The sequence below is a fragment of the Zosterops lateralis genome, assembly GCF_965231275.1.
Source record: "Zosterops lateralis genome assembly, chromosome: 35".
NCBI classification, from domain to species: Eukaryota; Metazoa; Chordata; class Aves; order Passeriformes; family Zosteropidae; genus Zosterops; species Zosterops lateralis.
The window spans coordinates 1347139-1361762 of NC_139795.1; the positions used below are offsets into that span (position 1 = coordinate 1347139).

Genomic DNA, 14624 nt, shown 5'->3' on the forward strand with positions numbered 1-14624 from the left:
ATTCCAGGAAATTCCGGAATTTTGGGAATTTTCTGGAATTTTTTGGGATTTTTTTGGAATTTTTTAGGGATTTTTTTAGGGAATTTTGGGCGTTTTTCGATGAATTTTGTCCACAATTCCCAATTTTGATCTTCCTTTTTTTGTCCCATGAAGATCCAGGAAATTTTTGGGGAATTTTCAGGAATTTTTGGGAATTTTGGGAATTTTTTGGGAATTTTTGGGAATTTTTAAAATTTTAATTGAATTTTTTGGGGAATTTTTAGGGAATTTTGGGCGTTTTTCGATGAATTTTGCCCACAATTCCCATTAATTCCCAATTTTGATCTTCCCTTTTTTATCTTATGAAGATCCAGGAAATTTTGGGGGATTTTTCAGGAATTTTTGGGGAATTTTTCAGAATTTTTTTGGAATTTTTGGGAATTTTTTTTGAGAATTTTTGTGGGATTTGGGGGAGTTTTGGGGGGATTTTTGTGGACACCATGAGCAGGATCCACTTCTCCTACTTCAAATCCTACACCGGCAGGCTCATGAAGATCCAGGTGGGGAAATTTGGGAATTCTGGGAATTTTGGGAATTTTTTGGGAATTTTTGGGAGGTTTTTTGGGGAATTTTTAAGGAATTTTTAGGGAATTTTGGGCGTTTTTCGATGAATTTTGTCCACAATTCCCAATTTTGATCTTCCTTTTTTTGTCCCATGAAGATCCAGGAAATTTTTGGGGAATTTTCAGGAATTTTTGGGAATTTTGGGAATTTTTTGGGAATTTTTAAAAATTTTTTTGGAATTTTTTAGGGATTTTTTAGGGATTTTTTAGGGAATTTTGGGCGTTTTTCGATGAATTTTGCCCACAATTCCCATTAATTCCCAATTTTGATCTTCCTTTTTTTATCTTATGAAGATCCAGGAAATTTTTTGGGAATTTTCAGGATTTATTAGGAATATTTGGAAATTTTTGGGAATTTTTGGGAATTTTTTTTGAGAATTTTTTGGGAGTTTTTGAGGAGTTTTGGGGGGATTTCCGTGGACACCATGAGCAGGATCCACTTCTCCTACTTCAAATCCTACACCAGCAGGCTCATGAAGATCCAGGTGGGAATTCCAGGAAATTCCGGAATTTTGGGAATTTTCTGGGAATTTTTTTAGAATTTTTTAGGGTTTTTTTGCGATTTTTTCTGAATTTTCGCTGATTTTTTGGTTGAATTTTGCCCATAATTCCCATTAATTCCCAATTTTGATCTTCTCTTTTTTGTCTTATGAAGATCCAAGTGGGAATTCCTGGAAATTTGGGAATTTTTGGGAATTTTTTGGGAATTTTTTTAGAGATTTTTTAGGAATTTTTTAGGATTTTTTTGCGATTTTTTCGGAATTTTCACGGATTTTTTGGTTGAATTTTGCCCACAATTCCCATTAATTCCCAATTTTGATCTTTTTTTGTCTCATGAAGATCCAGGTGGGAATTCCAGGAAATTTGGGAACTTTTGGAAAATTTTGGGAGATTTTGGAAAGTTTTTAGGGAATTTTGGGGTGGATTTTGCCCAGGGGATTTTCCGGGAATCTGCTCCCAGATTTTCCCAAAATTTTTCCCAATTTTTTCCCCAAATTTCCCCCCGTATTTTCCCAAGTTTTTTCCCAACCTTTTTCCCAAACTTTCCTAATTTTCCGGTTTTTTCCCAAGCTTTCCCAAATTTCCCAATTTTTTTTCCCCAGATTTTCCCAAATTTCCCCAATTTTTCCCAAACTTTTACCCCAAATTTTCCCCAAATTTCCGAAATGTTTTTACCAAACTTTCCCCAAAATTCCCATTTTTTCCCCCTAGATTTCCCCAAATTTCCCTAAACTTTCCCAAAGTTGTTTTCCCAGATTTTCCCTATTTTTCCCCCAGATTTTCCTGAATTTTCCCAAACTTTCCCAAAATTTTCCCACAAACTTCCCCTAAATTTCCCAATCTTTCCCAATTTTTTCCCAAAATTTTTCCCAATTTTTTCCTAAATTTTCCCCAATTTTCCCCATTTTTTTCCCAGATTTTCCCCAATTTTTTTCCCAAATTTTCCCAAGTTTTTCCCCAATTTCCCAAATTTTTCTCCAAATTTTCCCCAATTTTCCCCCAATTTTCCCCAATTTCTTCCCCAGATTTTCCCAAATTTTTCCCAATTTTTCCCCAGATTTTCCCAAGCTTTTTCCCAAATTTTTCTCCAAATTTCCTCCAATTTTCCCCATTTTTTTCCCCAGATTTTCCCAAACTTTTTCCCCAATTTTTCCAAACTTTTACCCCAAATTTCCCTAAATTTCCCAAACTTTCCCTATTTTTTCCCCAGATTTTCCCAAACTTCTCCAAATTTTCCCCAATTTTCCCCAATGTTTTCCCAAATTTTCCCCAATTTTTCCCCATTTTTTTTCCCCAAATTTTCCCCAATTTCTTCCCCAGATTTTCCCAACTTTTTCTCCAAATTTTCCCCAAATTTTCCCCCAGATTTTCCCAAATATTTTCCCATTTTTTTCCCAAATTTCCCAAAATTTTCCCCAATTTTTTCCCAATTTTTCCCCCAGATTTTCCCAATTTTCCCCAAATTTTCCTCAATTTTTTTCCCAAATTTTCCCCAAATTTCCCCAAATTTTCCCCAGTTTTTTCTCCAGATTTTCCCAATTTTTTTCCAAAATTTCCCAAGTTTTTCCCCAAATTTCCCCCTTTTTCCCCCCCAGACTTTCCCAAATTTTTTCTGAATTTTCCCCAATTTCTTCCCCAGGTTTTCCCGAGTTTTTTTCCCCAGATTTTCCCAAATTTTTTCCCAATTTTTTCCCAGATTTTCCCAAGTTTTTTCCTAATTTTTCCCCAAATTTTCCTCAAAATTTTCTCCAAATTTCCCCTAATTTTCCCCAATTTTTCCCCATTTTTTTCCCCAGATTTTCCCAATTTTTCCCAATTTTTTTCCCAATTTTTTCCCATTTTTTTTCCCCAATTTTCCCCAATTTTTCCCCCAAATTTTCCCAAATTTTTCTCCAAAATTTCCCAAATATTCCCATTTTTCCCCCCCGCAGTACGAGGAGGTGGCGGAGAAGGACGACCTGATGGGAGTGGAGGACACGGCCCGGAAAGATATCCTGCAATTCCAGGGGAAAATCGGGAATTCCGGGGGAAAATCGGGGAATTTGGGGAGAATTTGGGGATTCCAAAGGAATTTTGGGGTTGATTTGAGTCAAATTACTGAGATTTTGGGTCAATTCTTTTGGATTTTTGGGTGAATTTCTCAGGATTTTGGGGTGAATTTCTCGGGATTTTGGGTCGATTTTTGGTTGGTTTTTTCTTGAATTTTGCATCAATTTTCCTGGGATTTTTAGGTTCAACCCTTTTGGATTTTTGGGTGAATTATTTTTGATTTTTGAGTAAATTTCTTTGGATTTTTGGGTCAATTTCTTGGGATTTTTGGGTGAATTTCTCAGGATTTTTTGGGTGAATTTTTTTTGATTTTGGGGTGAATTTCTCAGGGTTTTTGGGTGAATTTCTCTGGATTTTTGGGTCAATTTTTTTGGATTTTTTTGGTTCAATTCCTTTGGATTTTTGGGTGAATTTCTCAGGATTTTTAGGTGAATTTTTTTTGATTTTGGGTGAATTTCTCAGGATTTTTTGGGGTGAATTTCTCTAGATTTTCAGGTGAATTTCTCAGGATTTTGGGGTGAATTCTTTTGGATTTTTGGGTGAATTTCTCTGGATTTTTTGGGATGAATTTCTCTGTATTTTTTCTTCAATTTTTCCCCCCAAACCCCCATTTTTTCCTTGACCTTTGGGGGCTCAGGCTTTTTCTCGAAGCCGTCGCTGCGGAGCCGCAACACCGTCTTCACCCTCGGCAACCGCGGCGCCGTCATCGGCCCCGCCGAGCTCGAGGCGCCCATCATCGTCCCCCACGCCGCGCAGAAGGGCGAGCAGAGGGTCAGCGGGGGACTGGGATGAACTGGGATAAACTGGGAGGGACTGGGATGAACTGGGAGGGACTGGGAGGGACTGGGAGGGACTGGGAGCAAAAAACGGGGAGAAAATCGGCGAAAAAATGGGAAAAATCCGTTAAAAAATGGGAAAAATCTGATTTTTTGGGACGAAATTGATGAGGAATTGGGGATTTGGGGATACTGGGATGGACTGGGATTGACTGGGATGAATTGGGAGGGACTGGGATGGACTGGGACAGAGTGGGATAAACTGGGAGCAAAAAACGGGGAGAAAATCCGTAAAGAAATGGGGAAAAAATCGATTTTTTGGGGTGAAATTGATGGGGAATGGGGATTGGAGGATACTGGGATGGACTGGGATAAACTGGGATAAACTGGGATAAACTGGGATGAATTGGGAGGGACTGGGATGGACTGGGAGCAAAAAACGGGGAGAAAATCCATAAAGAAATGGGGAAAATCTGTTAAAAATATGTTAAAAAAAGGGAAAAATCCGATATTTTGAAGCGAAATTGATGGGAAATGGGGAGTTTGGCAAACTGGGAGGGACTGGGATAAACTGGGACAAACTGGGAGCAAAAAATGGGGAGAAAATCCATAAAGAATGGGGGAAAAAATGGGGAAAAAACAGATTTAAAAGTAGGAAAAAATTCTGGAATTTTCTTTTCTTTAAGAATCCTTTTCCTCAGTATTTTTAAGGGAAAAATTGGGGGGAAATGGTAAAAAAATCAGTAAAAATGGAAAAAAAATGGTTAAAAAATGGTTAAAAAATGGGAAAAAAAAGCATAAAATCCCCAAAAATTCCCCGATTTTAATCGGGTTTTTTTTCCTAGAATTTCCTGATTTTTTTTCTTAATTTATTTGCATTTATTTCTCCTTTTTTTCCTGCCCCCAGTACCCGTTTGAGTCCCTGTTCCGGAGCCAGAACTGGGCCCTGCTGGGCTGGGAACAAACACCAAAAAAAGGGGAAAAATGGGAAGAAATACAGAAAAAAATAGGAAAAAAAATACAGAAAAAATAGGAAAAAATACAGAAAAAAAAGGAAAAAATGGGGGGAAAAATAGAGAAAAAAATGGGAAAAATGCAGAAAAAAATAGAGGAAAAAAATGGGAAAAAAGGGGGGGAAAATAGGAAAAAATGGGGAAAAAATACAGAAAAAAAGGAAAAAATGGAGAAAAAATACAGAAAAAAATGGGGAAAAATAGGAAAAAATAGAGAAAAAATGGAAAAAAATGGGGAAAAAATAGAGATAAAAAATGGAAAAAAAAAATAGAAAAAAAAAAGGGAAAAATGGGAAAAATACAGGAAAAAATGGGGAAAAAACAGATTAAAAAATAGGAAAAAAATTCTGTTTTTTTTCTTCTCTTTTCCTCACGTTTTATCCATATTTTTCTCAGAAAAAATACTGAAAAAAACTGTAGAAAATTGTTAAAAAATGGGGGGAAAAAAGGCAAAAAAATGGGAAAAAATGGTTAAAAATGGGGAAAAAATGGGAAGAGAAATGGGGGAAAATGGGGAAAAAAATGGGAAAAAATACAGAAAAAAAAGGGAAAAAATGGGAAAAAATTGAGAAAAAAATGCATAAAATCCCCCAAAATTCCCCGATTTTTGTTGGGTTTTTTTCCTAAAATTGCCTGATTTTTGCAAATTTTATTTTCTTTTTTTTTTTTCGTTTTTTTCCTGCCCCCAGTACCCGTTTGAGTCGCTGTTCCGGAGCCAGCACTACGCCCTGCTGGACACGAGCTGCCGCGAGTTCTCCTTCCTCACCGAATTCTTCCTCGTCACCGGCGCCGGAGCCCAGGAATTGTTCAATTCTGTCATGGGGAAGACTCTCACCATGTTCCAGGTCAGCTCTGGGAGTTTTGGGGAAAATTTGGGAATTTTAGGAATTTTTGGGGAATTTTTCGGGGATTTTTTAGGGTTTATTTTGAATTTTTCGCGATTTTTTTTGGATTTTTTTCAAGTGTATTTTGAATTTTTAAGGAATTTTTTCATATCTTTAGAGGATTTTTTAAAGGGGATTTTTGAGGATTTTTTAGGAATTTTTAATAGATTTTTAAAGGAATTTTTTGGGGATTTTTAGGGATTTTTTAGAGATTTTTTTTAGGATTTTTGGGAGGATTTTTTGGGGATTTTTTGGAGCCGCCGCCCAGGAATTGTTCAACTCCGTCATGGGGAAGACTCTCACCATGTTCCAGGTCAGTTCTGGGAGTTTGGGAATTTTTTGGGAATTTTTAGGAATTTTTTGGGATTTTTTCGGGGATTTTTTAGGGTTTATTTTGAATTTTTCGCGATTTTTTTTGGATTTTTTTCAAGTGTATTTTGAATTTTTAAGGAATTTTTTCATATCTTTAGAGGATTTTTAAAAGGGGATTTTTGAGGATTTTTTAGGAATTTTTAATAGATTTTTAAAGGAATTTTTTGGGGATTTTTAGGGATTTTTTAGGGATTTTTTGAGAATTTTTTGAGGATTTTTTGGGGATTTTTCGGAGCTGGCGCCCAGGAATTGTTCAATTCTGTCATGGGAAAGACTCTCACCATGTTCCAGGTCAGTCCTGGGATTTCTGGGGAAAATTTGGGAATTTTAGGAATTTTTTGGGAATTTTTCGGGGATTTTTTAGGGTTTATTTTGAATTTTTACGGCATTTTTTGTGGTATATTTTGAATTTTTTGTGTTTTTTTTCAGGTTTATTTTGAATTTTTTTAGCATTTTAAAGGAATTTTTAAGAGATTTTCATGGCAGGATTTTAAGTGGGTTTTTAGGAATTTTTTGGGAATTTTTAGGGGATTTTTAGGGGATTTTTTAGGGGATTTTTATGATTTTTTTGGGGATTTTTTAGGGAATTTTTATGAGATTTTTTTGGGGGAGTTTTATGAGACTTTTTAGGAAATTTGGAGGATTTTTTTAGAATTTTTAAAGACATTTTTAGGGCATTTTTAGGTGGATTTTTAAAAGGAATTTTTAGGGAATTTTTGGGGAATTTTTAGGGGATTTTTTGGGAATTTTTAGGATTTTTTGGGATTTTTTGGGGGGATTTTTTGGAGCCGCCGCCCAGGAATTGTTCAATTCTGTCATGGGAAAGACTCTCACCATGTTCCAGGTCAGTCCTGGGGATTTGGGAATTTTTTGGGAATTTTTGGGAATTTTTTGGGAATTTTTCGGGGATTTTTTAGGGTTTATTTTGAATTTTTCGCGATTTTTTTTGGATTTTTTTCAAGTGTATTTTGAATTTTTAAGGAATTTTTTCATATCTTTAGAGGATTTTTTAAAGGGGATTTTTGAGGATTTTTTTAGGAATTTTTAATAGATTTTTAAAGGAATTTTTTGGGGATTTTTAGGGATTTTTTAGAGATTTTTTTTAGGATTTTTGGGAGGATTTTTTGGGGATTTTTTGGAGCCGCCGCCCAGGAATTGTTCGACTCTGTCATGGGAAAGACTCTCACCATGTTCCAGGTCAGTCCTGGGAGTTTTGGGAATTTTTTGGGAATTTTGGGGAATTTTTTGGGAATTTTTCGGGGATTTTTTAGGGTTTATTTTGAATTTTTCGCGATTTTTTTGGCTTTTTTTTTTGGATTTATTTTGAATTTTTTAGGGATTTTTTTTCTTATCTTTAGAGGATTTTTTAAAGGGGATTTTTGAGGATTTTTTAGGAATTTTTAATAGATTTTTAAAGGAATTTTTTGGGGAATTTTTTGGGGAATTTTTTGGGAATTTTTTAGGATTTTTTGGGGATTTTTTAGAGTGGTTTCTCAGGAATTGTTCAACTCTGTCATGGGAAAGACTCTCACCATGTTCCAGGTCAGTTCTGGAGGGTTTGGGAATTTTTTGGGAATTTTTGGGAATTTTTTGGGATTTTTTGGGAATTTTTTGGAATTTTTTACGATTTTTGGGGGGATTTTTAGGGGATTTTGTGGCATTTTTAAGGCATTTTTTAGGGTTTATTTTGAATTCTTGGAGGATTTTAAAGGAATTTTTAAGAGATTTTCATGGCAGGATTTTAAGTGGGTTTTTAGGAATTTTTTGGGAATTTTTAGGGGATTTTTAGGGGATTTTTTAGAGGATTTTTATGATTTTTTTGGGGATTTTTTTAGGGAATTTTTATGAGATTTTTTGGGGGAGTTTTATGAGACTTTTTAGGAAATTTGGAGGATTTTTTTAGAATTTTTAAAGACATTTTTAGGGCATTTTTAGGTGGATTTTTAAAAGGAATTTTTAGGGAATTTTTGGGGAATTTTTAGGGGATTTTTTGGGAATTTTTAGGATTTTTTGGGATTTTTTGGGGGGATTTTTTGGAGCCACCACCCAGGAATTGTTCAATTCTGTCATGGGAAAGACTCTCACCATGTTCCAGGTCAGTCCTGGGAGTTTTGGGAATTTTTTTAGAATTTTTGGGAATTTTTTGGGAATTTTTTGGGGATTTTTTAGGGTTTATTTTGAATTTTTTGCGCATTTTTTCAGGTTTATTTTGAATTTTTGGGGGATTTTTAAGGAATTTTTAAGAGATTTTCATGGCAGAATTTAAAGTGGATTTTTAGGATTTTTTTTGGGAATTTTTAGGGAATTTTTTAGGATTTTTTCAGATTTTTTGGAGGATTTTTTTGGATTTTTTGGGGATTTTTTGGAGCCGGTGCCCAGGAATTGTTCAATTCTGTCATGGGAAAGACTCTCACCATGTTCCAGGTCAGTCCTGGGGGTTTTGGGGATTTTTTGGGAATTTTTTGGGAATTTTTTTGCGATTTTTTGGGAATTTTTTGGAATTTTTTACGATTTTTGGGGGATTTTTTGGCATTTTTAAGGCATTTTTTAGGATTTATTTTGAATTTTTGGAGGATTTTAAAGGAATTTTTAAGATATTTTCATAGCAGAGTTTTAAGTGGATTTTTAGGATTTTTTTGGGAATTTTTAGGAATTTTTTAGGATTTTTTTTTATTTTTAATTGATTTTTTTAGGGATTTTTTTGGGATTTTTTGGGATTTTTTTGGAGCCGGCGCCCAGGAATTGTTCAACTCTGTCATGGGAAAGACTCTCACCATGTTCCAGGTCAGTCCTGGGAGTTTTAGAAATTTTTTTAGAATTTTTGGGATTTTTGGGAATTTTTTGGGAATTTTTCGGGGGTTTTTTAGCGTTTATTTTGAATTTTTTTGTGATTTTTTTTAGGGTTTATTTTGAATTTTTTGTGAGTTTTTGGGGGTTTATTTTGTATTTTTGGGGGATTTTTAAGAGATTTTCATGGCAGGATTTTAAGTGGATTTTTAGGAATTTTTTGGGGATTTTTAGGAATTTTTTTTAGAATTTTTAGGGATTTTTAGGGATTTTTTAGGATTTTTTGGGGATTTTTGGGGGATTTTTTAGAGCGGTTTCCCAGGAATTGTTCAACTCCGTCATGGGAAAGACTCTCACCATGTTCCAGGTCAGATTTTGGGTCAATTTCCTGGGATTTTTGGGTCAATTTACTGGGATTTTGGGTGAATTTTTTTGGATTTCAGGTGGATTTTTCATGATTTTGGGTCAATTTCTTTGGATTTTGGATCAATTTCCCAGAATTCTGAGTCAATTTCTCAGGACTTTTGGGTCAATTTCTTGGGATTTTGGCTCCGTTTTTTATGATTTTGGGTCAATTTTTTGGGATCTTGAGTCAATCTCCCCAAATTTTGTGTCGATTTTTTTGGATTTTGGGTTCATTTCCCAGGATTTCGAGTTAATTTTTCATGATTTTGGGGTCGATTTGTTTGGATTTTGGGGTCCATTTTTCATGATTTTGGGTCAATTTCTCAGGATTTTTGTGTCGATTTCTTTGGATTTTGGGTCAATTTTTTCATGATTTTTGGGTCCATTTTCCAGGATTTTGTGTTGATTTTTCATTATTTTTGGGTCCATTTTCCTGAATTTTGTGTCAAATTTTTGGGATTTTGGGTTGATTTCTCAGGATTTTTGGGTCCATTTTCTGGGATTTCATGTCGATTTCTTTGGATTTTTGTGTCACTTTTTCATGATTTTGGGTTGATTTCTTTGGATTTTGGGTCCATTTCCCAGGATTTTGGGGTCAATTTTTTTTTTTGGATTTTGGGGTCAATTGTTTTTTTTGGATTTTGGGTCAATTTCTTTGGATTTTGGGTTGATTTATTTGGATTTCGTGTCGATTTTATGGGGATTTTGGGCCAATTTTTTTGGATTTTTGGGTCAATTTCTTTGGCTTTGGGGTCCATTTCCTGGGGATTTTGAGTCGATTTTTTTGGATTTCAGGTGGATTTTTTCATGATTTTGGGTCGATTTTTTTGGATCTTGAGTCAATCTCCCCAAATTTTGTGTCGATTTTTTTGGATTTTGGGTCAATTTCTTTGGATTTCATGTTGATTTCTTTGGATTTTGGGGTCAAATTCCTGGGACTTTTGGGTCCATTTACTGGGATTTTAGATCTATTTTTTTTTGGATTTTGTGTCGATTTCTTTGGATTTTTTGTCACTTTTTCACGATTTTGGGTCAATTTTTCACAATTTTGTGTCGATTTCTTTGGATTTTGGGTCCATTTTCTGGGATTTTGGGTGGATTTTTCAAGATTTTGGGTCGATTTCTTTGAATTTCGTGTCGATTTCACAGATTTTGGGTCAAATTTTTGGGATTTTGTTCTGATTTCTCTGGATTTTGGGTCCATTTCTCTGTATTTTGTTCCGATTTCCGTCTCCCCTTGCAGAAGCACATGGAGTCGTACGTGTCGGACTGTTACGACGCCATCGCCGTGTTCCTCTGCATCCACCTGGTGCTGCGGTTCCGCGCCCTCATGGCCAAGAGGAGCGTCCCGGCCGTCGACGGGTGAGGAGTCACCAAAATTCACTCAGAATTCACCAAAAAATCGCTTTAAATTCACCCAAAATGTCTTAAAATTCCCCCAAAAAATCCCTCAGAATTCACCAAAAAGTCACCAGGAATTCCCAAAAAATTCCCAAAAAAATCGCTTGAAATTCACCCCGAAATTCCTCAAAATTCACCCAAAAATCCTTCAGAATTTCCAAAAAAAATCGCTTAAAATTCACCCAAAAACCCCTTCAAAATTCACCTAAAAGTCCCTCAAAATTCCCCCAAAATTCTCTTAAAATCCATCAAAATTCACCCCAAAAATCCCTTAAATTTCTCCCCAAAATCCCTTAAAATTCCCCCCAAAAATCCCTTAAAATTCACCTAAAATATCCCTTAAAATTCACCCAAAAATCCCTTAAAATTCCATCCCAGAGGAATTTTGGGGGAAAAATCCCTGAGAATTCTGGGGAAAATCCTTGGGAATTCTGGGGAAAAAATCTCAGGAATTTTGGGGAAAAAATCCTGGGAATTCTGGGGAAAAATCCCTGGGAATTCTGGGGAAAATCCTTCGGAATTCTGGGGAAAAATTCCTGAGAAATTGAGGGAAAATCCCTGAGAATTCTGGGGAAAATCTTTGGGAATTTGAAGGGAAAATTCATGAAAATTATGGGGAAAAACCTTTGGGAATTCTGGGGAAAAAAATCTCAAGAATTTTTGGGAAAAATTTCTTGGAATTCTGGGGAAAAATCTCAGGAGTTTTGGGGGAAAAATCCTGGGAATTCTGGGGGAAAATTCCTGAGAATTCTGGAGAAAAATCCCCAGGAATTTTTTGGGAAATATCTCAAAACTTCTATAGAAAAAAATCTCTGAGAATTCTGGGAAAAAATCTCAAAAATTCTGGGAAAAAATCTCAAAAATTCCAGGGAAAAAATCTGTGGGAATTCCAGGAAAAAATTCCCAGGAATTCCAGGAAAAAAAAAATCCTTGAGAATCTCAGAAATTTGGATCCAAAACCTCTCAAAAAACCTCCTCAAATCCCTCCAAAACCCCTTTTAACCCCCTGAAAACATCCCCAAATCCCTTCAATCCATCCCAAAATTTCGGGAATTTCTCGGAATTCCAGGAATTCCCGGAATTTGCTGGAATTTTGTGTATTTTCCAGGTACTGGGGGTGGCTGCTGGAGCTGCTGTGGCCGCGCTTTGAGCTGATCCTGGAGCTGCACATTCAGAGTGTGCAGAGCACCGACCCCCAGCGCCTCGGGGGGCTCGACACGAGGCCACACTACGTGAGAAAATCCCGGAATTTATTGGGAATTTATTGGGAATTTATTGGGAATTTATTGGGAATTTATTGGGATTTTTTTGGGAATTTATTGGGAATTTTTTGGGAATTTTTTAGGGAAAATATCAGGAGTTTATTGGGAATTTATTGGGAATTTTTGGGGGAAAATATCAGGAGTTTATTGGGAATTTTTGGGGGAAAATATCAGGAGTTTATTGGGAATTTTCTGGGATTTTTTTGGGATTTTTTGGGGGGAAAATATCGGGAGTTTATTGGGAAATTTTGGGGAGTGACGGGGAAAAATCCTGGGAGTTCTGGGGGAAAAATCCCAGGAATTTTGAGGAAAAGTCCCAGGAGTTCTGGGGAAAAAAATCACAGGAATTTTGGAGGAAAATCTTTGGGAATTGTGGGGGAAAAATCCCTGGGAATTCATTGGAAAATTCCTGGGAATTGTGAGGAAAAGTCCCAGAAATTTTGGGGAAAAATCCCTGGGAATTGTGGGGAAAAAAATCACAAGAATTTTGCGGAAAAATCTCTGGGAGTTCTGAGGGAAAATTTGTGGGAATTCTGGGGAAAAATTCCCAGGAATTTTGGGGGAAAATTGTGGGAAATTATTGGGAAATTCCTGGGGATTCACTGGGAAAAATCGTGGGAATTCTGGGGAAAAATTCCTGGGAGTTCTGGGGAAAAAATCCTGGAAATTTTGGGGGAAAATCTCTGGGAGTTGTGGGGGAAAATCCTGGGAGATTATTGGGGAATTCCTGGGAATTCACTGGGAAAAATCGTGGGAATTCTGGGTGAAAAAATCATAGGAATTTTGGGGAAAAATCCTTGGGAATTCATTGGGAAATTCCTGGGGATTGATGGGGGAAAATTCCTGGGGATTTATTGGGAATCCCCTGGGAATGTGGTGGGTGGGATGATGGTGCAGAGCACCGACCCCCAGCGCCTCGGGGGGCTCCACACACGGCCACACTATGTCAGAAAATCCCGGAATTTTATGGGAATTTATTGGGAATTTTATGGGAATTTATTGGGAATTTTTTGGGAATTTTTTGGGAATTTATCGGGGATTTATCGGGAATTTTTTGGGAATTTATTGGGAATTTTTTGGGAATTTATTGGGAATTTATCGGGGATTTATCGGGAATTTTTTGGGAATTTATTGGGAATTTTTTGGGAAAATATTGGGAATTTATTGGGGATTTATCGGGAATTTTTTGGGAATTTATTGGGAATTTTTGGGGAAAATATCGGGAATTTATTGGGGATTTATCGGGAATTTTTTTGGAATTTTTTGGGAATTTATTGGGAATTTTTTGGGAATTTTGGGGGGAAAATATCATGAGTTTATTGGGGATTTATCGGGAATTTATTGGGAATTTTATGGGAATTTATCGGGAATTTATTGGGGATTTATTGGGGATTTATTGAGAATTTTATGGGAATTTATTGGGAATTTATTGGGAATTTATTGGGGATTTATTGAGAATTTTATGGGAATTTATTGGGAATTTTTTGGGAATTTTTTGGGAATTTTTGGGGGAAAATATTGGGAGTTTATCGGGGAATTCTGGGGAGTGACGGGGAAAAAATCACGGGAGTTCTGCGGGAAAAATCCTGGGAATTGTGGGGAAAAAACATGGGAATTTATGGGAAGTTTCTGGGAATTTTGGGGGGAAAATTCTGGGAATTTATAGTGAAATTCCTGGGGATTCACTTGGAAAAATTGTGGGAATTCTGGGGGGAAAATCTCTGGGAATTCTGGGGAAAATTCCTGGGAATTCTGGGGAAAATCTCTGGGAGTTCACTGGGAAAATTCCTGGAAATTTTGGGAGAAAATTGTGGGAATTTATTGGGAAATTCTGGGGAGTTCTGGGGAAAAATCACAGGAATTCTGGGGGGAAAATCCTGGAAATTGATTGGGAAATTCTTGGGGAAAAATCATGGGAGTTGTGGGGAAAATTCCAGGGAATTCATTGGGAAATTTCTGGGAATTCTGTGGAAAAATCCTAGAAATTCTGGGGGGAAAATCTCTAGGAATTCTGGGGAAAATTCCTGGGAATTTATTGGGAAATTCCTGGGGATTCACTGGGAAAAATTGTGGGAATTCTGGGGGAAAAAAATCACAGGAATTTTGGGGAAAAATTCCTGGGAATTTTGGGGAAAAAATCCTGGAAATTTATTGGGAAATTCCTGGGGATTCACTGGGAAAAATCATGAAAATTTGGGGGAAAAATCCCTGGGAATTTATTGGGAAATTCCTGGGAATTGTGGGGAAAAAATCTCTTGGAATTCTGGGGGAAAATTCCAGGAATTCTGGTGAAAATCTCCGGGAATTTTTCCCGTTTTTCCGCCCAGATCACGCGTCGTTACGCCGAGTTCTCCTCGGCCATCGTCAGCATCAACCAAACCCTGCCCAGCGACCGGAGCGACGCCCTCCTGGCCCGGCTCCAGGTGCCGGGGGGATAAACTGGGATAAACTGGGATAAACTGGGACAAACTGGGATGGACTGGGATGGACTGGGATAAACTGGGATAAACTGGGATAAACTGGGATAAACTGGGATAAACTGGGACAAACTGGGATGGACTGGGGTAAACTG

At 36.6% G+C, this 14624-nt stretch overlaps 1 protein-coding gene across 1 annotated transcript in view; it reads left to right on the forward strand.

Moving 5' to 3' along the window:
• The window catches only part of VPS52 (VPS52 subunit of GARP complex), a 30878-nt gene that overhangs the window by 9839 nt on the left and 6415 nt on the right, over positions 1-14624 (forward strand). Inside the window, exons 9-14 of the mRNA XM_083881678.1 lie at positions 3035-3092; positions 3790-3923; positions 5631-5786; positions 10633-10751; positions 11899-12022; positions 14380-14475. Coding sequence (XP_083737804.1) covers positions 3035-3092; positions 3790-3923; positions 5631-5786; positions 10633-10751; positions 11899-12022; positions 14380-14475 — 687 coding nt within the window. The remainder of the gene's footprint in view (positions 1-3034; positions 3093-3789; positions 3924-5630; positions 5787-10632; positions 10752-11898; positions 12023-14379; positions 14476-14624) is intronic.